Genomic DNA, 6,058 nt, shown 5'->3' with positions numbered 1-6,058 from the left:
ATATACATATATATATGTGCGCGTATATATATATATATGTATATATATATCAATATATATATATTTATATAAATATATATACATACATACATATATATATATGTATAAATAAATATATTTATGTATATACATATACATATACATATATATACATATACATACATAATAATATATTTACATATACAAATACATATATATATATATATATATATCCTTATTTTTATGTGTGTACATTGACATCATCGATCCCACATCGTACGGTTATCAAAGCAGCAACGCCGTAGTTTTCGATGTCTGTTAGTATAGCATCCACATCATCGATCTCACTTGAACCAATCTGAAGTGGCCTGACTCTACTATATTTCATCTTTGATGCTTTTACACATTCATGGACAAGACCGCTCTATAGTACATAGTACTTTATTTCATGCCATGCATGTATTGACAACCTATTTCGTATGGAATAGAGCTATTCAAGGCTTTGTATTCTCAATTGTGAATCCTCTTATACCTATTATGTGCATTTCCCCCGAGATATCTGAGTGGCTCGAGACACGTCTACCACTACCCCATAAACCCCGTCCACAGTACTTGTACAGTTTTCTCAAACTGAGCTCTAATCACTATCTTGTCAAACCTACCGTAATGACTCCCCAAACCTCCTGTAAAGTTTCAGACCTCGTTAGCTCACGCCGAGTCCCTTCGTGTACGTCTCTCTAGTACACGTTCCTCACTGCGTCCCTAATGATACCACACACTTTCTCCATATCTATAGTAGGCGGGAAACTCAGCCTGCAGAGCTGCACACCGCCTACGGCCTGCTTGGCCTTGTCCTCCTCTTTGATCGCCCCTTGGGTGCTGGTCGCAGGCACCGTCGCATACACCAACCCGTTGTCCTGTCCAAAGCTCACGCACGGCTTGAATACCGCGTCGTGCTGTTGCAGCAAATCCGTAAACTTCTGCGCCAAAGCCGCGTTCTCACTGGCCGTCCCGTTTTTAACGACGGGTAAGTTAAAGGAAAACGTACTCGTATGGAACCCTAAGGCCGCCTGCTTTTCAGTCACAAAGTTCAAACCCATCTCGTAGCCATCCCGAACTTCAGCGACCACTTCCTTCAACGCGTTACCCGCCAGAACAGCGTTCGTGTACGCCTTCTGACACCGGGCCTCCACCCCCTCGTGATTACCCACCAGGAATCGCATCTGATCACGCTTAGCACTCACATCCAGCATCTGTGCGGTGTCCTTCACCTTGCCTAGCAACGCCACAGACGCATCGGACGACCCACAGACCAGGGCTCCGGCTGTAGTTAGACCACGTGACACACTCTTGGACATGCTGATGAAGGTCAGCATGGTCAGATTGGGAGCGTGCGCACTCATGAGTTCCATCACTCGCGATCCCGGTGCGAAGGTAGTGTCCATGAGCAAGAGCACATCCTTCTGTGTGTCCTCTCTGTGGATGATAGTATATGAAAAGGTTGATGAGTCATGGTCGATAAGCATAAGCAAGGTGTATCACATGTACGGGTGGATGGGCCCGTGTACAGGAAGCGGTAGTGTATAGCGAGAATAAGCAGATAAGTGTTACTGTGTGCATAAGGAGATGAGTCTGAACTATACGTGAGCTTGTGTACAGTTACAGAGACCACATGTTGAGACCCAAGGCGGGAGCCGCCGAGAGATCGTTAGATGCCACACACGTACACTGAACAGTAGTATGTTACGCCTGTCACACACATAAAAAGCATATGTACAATCCTGACCATGAAATTTAAACGCCGACCTGCCAGTCTAGCCGGAATACATACAGTTGCATCGGCTATTCCATGGATACACACGCTCTAGACTACACAAATAAATGCACAAGACACACTCCCGACGAAAAGGCAACCTAACATCACACCACGTGGGCATGATTCGTTATGGACAACCCAACTTACCTGTACTTGGTGAGCATCTCGGCCAGGGCTTTCATATCGGGAATCTTCATATCCGGATTCGTGGGAATCTCCACAAACAACACCGTCCTGGGATGCAGGTTCTGCGCATTCCCGGCCAATTTCGTCAGCGCACCCTGAATAGCAGCGCTTATATCGTTGCTCCCCGTGATATCATATGTGTGCTTGGTCATCACCTCAGTCTTATCACACAACAGATCAGTCAGCTGACTGCTACCGCCATACGCAGTACTGGCCATGAGAACATCAGCACCACCCTGGCCCACCAGCGTCACCCACAGTGATGCGATAGACGGCAACCCCGCTGTGAAACACGCTGGGTTCGCACTCGCATTCGCGGGTGTACCTGACATAGTCTGCAGATGGGCGTAGAAGGCAGCCAGTTCCTCACCCGTAGGCTTGGGGCTGTCTTGAACTGGCAGGCCTGCGTACTGCCTGAGCATCTCTATGGCTACGGGTGTGGTGACAGGGGTGCTCATGCGCTTTCTAATTGTTAATATGCTATTACTGAGGATGGTTTCGGGATTAATGATGTACAGTACATTAGGCGCGATAACACCGTCCACCTTCTCCGTTAGTGAACTGTCCTGTAAATTGGTTATAGTCACACGCGTGTCCGATCTCTCGCTGGGCAAAGACTGATGCACGGTCAAATCACAACCCAGCAACTTCAGCGTATTCATTTGCGTAGATGTGAACGGGGCGTCCCCGTTTTCGCCAACATACATGTGTACGGGCTTGGCGGCTGTGAGCAGAACGGCGATGACGGGCATGGTGGTTGATCCAAAGGAGAAAACCTGTGTAGAGATGGGCAAGAAAAAGAAGAAGGAGTCAGATTCACTATCAATCCATAATACTGTATGTATAAAAACATGGAAAAACACGCAGCAAATTGTCATGCTCAGCCCGTTCTAAGAGGTCAATCGAGCTATACACTACATCACAACGGATAAACGCTGCATCGTGTACCTATGCACGCAACAGTGCACCCGAGTATATAGCAATTGAGTTTGTAGGAGACACTTTAAGAGAATAAACTAAAAGCATCGGAAGATACTAAGCAGAAACAGTATAAAAGGTACTACTTGTCTGGCTAACCGGTTAATCATAATTAGACTATAGTATGCTGACACACGGCTGTAGACTCCCCTACATAGACACATCTCTACCACCATATAATCTCTTTCCGGTTAATCATAATTAGACTATAGTAGGCTGACACACGGCTGTAGACTCCCCTACATAGACACACCTCTACCACCATATAATCTCTTTTTTACATTAACAATCCTATAAAAATGCTACACTATAAACCTGTTAACACCGCTGCAATGTGCGAATAAAAAGAATAGATTGTAATTGATCCGTTAGTGAAACTCTTAGCCAGGCTTGTGTACACCGAGTTCAATAAAGAATATCGCACCTAAAACCCAATTTGTGACTGGAACTATTAATATGGTTGAAAGCACAGCATCTGAAACCCCAAATTACTATATTAGTACCTCATCCCATACATCACAAGGAATACCACACCGAACTCAATACATATCATCGCATTTATAAACCAGCTTGTGGTCTGAAACTATCCATATACTAGTTCGAACAGCAGCTGAAAATCGGATTCCGATAGCAACACAACATCCCATCCCATACATATGTCGTACGGAAATATATAGCTGGTTGATGATTTGACCCCATTAAACTATGAGAAACCTAAAATATAGTGTCGCATTCCCCCCCCCCTTCCCGTGTTGCGGGTGAAGATGCATACACACATATGCAAATGCCACATAACAAGGTACGTGCGCACACGAAAGCCTTACTCGCGTGTAAAAATTGCATTATAACTCTATTTTGTGTCTACCGCCCACATGTAGTGGACTCACGCAATCACCTACGGCCCAATATATAAACACATTGCACTCAAGCCATGCCGTTGCACACGGCTCCCTCAAACACACAGAAGCACACGGCAGAACACACGTTTAGTCTGTGAGCTCATCGACAATACACAGCATCAAACACTCTGAGGCCACATGGACACAAACACAAACCTCGGTAACATCCAGATCTCTCTCCACAGCCAAGGCCGCCTCCAAAATGGTGGAAATATTACTAGAGACGCGCAGGTAGTCCTCGGCATTACCCAACGCACCCAGATCCTCCGATGTGATTGCATCGTGGTCTTTGGTTAGCAGGAGGTTAGATAAGTTAGTTCCGAACTTACCCCGGCCTAATAGATCGTGGTTTTTGAATGTAGTGCCATACCAATCTTTGGGCAGATTGGAGAGAAGTGCCGGGATAACGGCTTTGAAGTGATTAGACGTCAGATCACGGTTGAGGAATCGCATCTTGTTTGAGTAGTTCATCTTGTCGATATATGTATTAGGTGTTTTTCGTTGAAGTTGCAAGGTATGAAATTTTATGTTGTTCGCTAGATATTATTTGTGCTAAAATCACTAAGTCTGCTGTGCTTATATATATGAATCCTCTTGGTAAATACACCTTGTTTGTGACTTCGGCATTTAAAAGTCGACAGTATTTAATTAAATACATGAGGCTGTATTTATCAACTTTTTTAAATCGAACCGAAATTGGTCCAAAGCTCATGTTGTGTGTAAATATTTTGATTTTGTCCGAATACCGAAGCCGAAGGTGCTCAAAAAAAAATAAAGCTCACAGCCAGGCTCACACTCTCACACTCTCACACTCACAGCTTGACGGCTCGTCACGCACACACATTGGTCACAGCCTCACAGTCACAGGTCATAGGACATAGGGTCATAGGCTGTCCCCACCTGCCTGCCCCGCTAACAAAGGCCAGACTATTTTAGTCGCAGCCTCTCAGTCTCTCAGAGTCACAGGGGCATTCGGTTTTCGGGGAGCATATTAAAAAAACATAATGAGTAGGAGACGTTATATAATATAATACACCAATAATATGCCGTACGACAGACAGCCACTTGTGAGCACGGGTGTTGCAAAGTTTGTAGCCAATAGAAATCGAGGATAATTACATTTTAACAGAATACGTCACTATAATGACTAATGCTCACGTCGACAACTTGCATGTGATTGGCTTTGGTGAAATTTCCTCTTTAAATTTAAATTTTAAAAGGTCCGGGTTTAGGGTTTTTATTCTATTTATAGGTCTTCAAACCTAAGAAGCTTTTTTATTTCATCATTTCAACTCTCTGATTTGTGAATAATAAATAATAATAATTGTACATACCACAATATTTATGTGGATGCGTTTGTATGTAATATATGTGACTATATGTAGTTTAGTATAACATGTATTTGCACATCTAGTAGATGAGGGACAGCTGGCGCACTGATATACACAAGCAATTAACAGCTCATTACAAATCAGAATCACGAACCATGACTACCAAACTGCCTAGCTGCTCACTTTTGATGTACTTCTGTGTTCTTGTTGTTTCTTGGGGTAGTATAACCGCGCATACGCCTACGCCTATTTTACGGCAGGATGGAGTCCAGCTCAGAAACGACCTCAGCAATACAATAGAAGATGTTAATTTGAGGGTATGTATCCTGCAATAATTTTTAAGTAGTTTGCGTTGAAAATTTAATATATAAGTAACCGAATTGGCTGCCCGCCAACTGTTATCTTCATGACTCCGCTGACGGTCAATTCAGCTTACAATAAATACACTCCTCTGCAATACCAATCATTGAGAACGGCAGGGTAGTTTCACGTTGATTGTGATTTGATTTGATTTTAATGAACTTTTCTAGAGTTATGGCGTAGTTGGTATCACTTTGTATGAAGAGCAGCTTGGTGACCGCTACGTCTACAGAAAACCATCCTCGTCTTCACTTCGATTTTATAATATTGAACGAGCTTTAGAGCGGAAACGAACACCTGATATATTTATATATATGTGTGTGTGAGTATATATATATATGTATATAAACATATACATATATATATATTTATATATATATATATATATATATATANATATATATATATATATATATATATATATATATATATATATATATATATATATATATATATATATATATATATATATATATATATATATATATATATATATATATATATATATA

The 6,058-nt window shown here is 42.4% G+C and overlaps 1 protein-coding gene across 1 annotated transcript; it reads right to left on the bottom strand.

The window, feature by feature from the left end:
• Positions 1 to 398: 398 nt before the first annotated feature.
• Positions 399 to 4,484, bottom strand: SARC_12713 (hypothetical protein). Its single transcript, XM_014293175.1, has 3 exons — positions 4,015 to 4,484; positions 1,943 to 2,757; positions 399 to 1,455 (listed from the first exon to the last, which is right to left on the bottom strand). The coding sequence occupies exons 1-3, from the start codon at positions 4,327 to 4,329 to the stop codon at positions 717 to 719; spliced, it is 1,869 nt and encodes a 622-aa protein (XP_014148650.1). The 5' UTR covers positions 4,330 to 4,484; the 3' UTR covers positions 399 to 716.
• Between the last annotated feature and the right edge of the window lie 1,574 nt (positions 4,485 to 6,058).

Source organism: Sphaeroforma arctica, assembly GCF_001186125.1.
Source record: "Sphaeroforma arctica JP610 unplaced genomic scaffold supercont1.2524, whole genome shotgun sequence".
NCBI lineage: Eukaryota > Ichthyosporea > Ichthyophonida > Sphaeroforma > Sphaeroforma arctica.
Note: the sequence above shows the minus strand (reverse complement) of the source record. Positions and strands in the feature narration are given on the sequence as shown.

Coding starts and splice junctions, on each gene's coding strand:
- SARC_12713 (XM_014293175.1), bottom strand. CDS start 4,329: ATGAACTACTCAAACAAGATGCGATTCCTCAACCGTGATCTGACGTCT. Junction 2,758..4,014: donor GAGATCTGGATGTTACCGAG/GTTTGTGTTTGT, acceptor ATCTCTACACAG/GTTTTCTCCTTTGGATCAAC. Junction 1,456..1,942: donor GAGATGCTCACCAAGTACAG/GTAAGTTGGGTT, acceptor TATCATCCACAG/AGAGGACACACAGAAGGATG.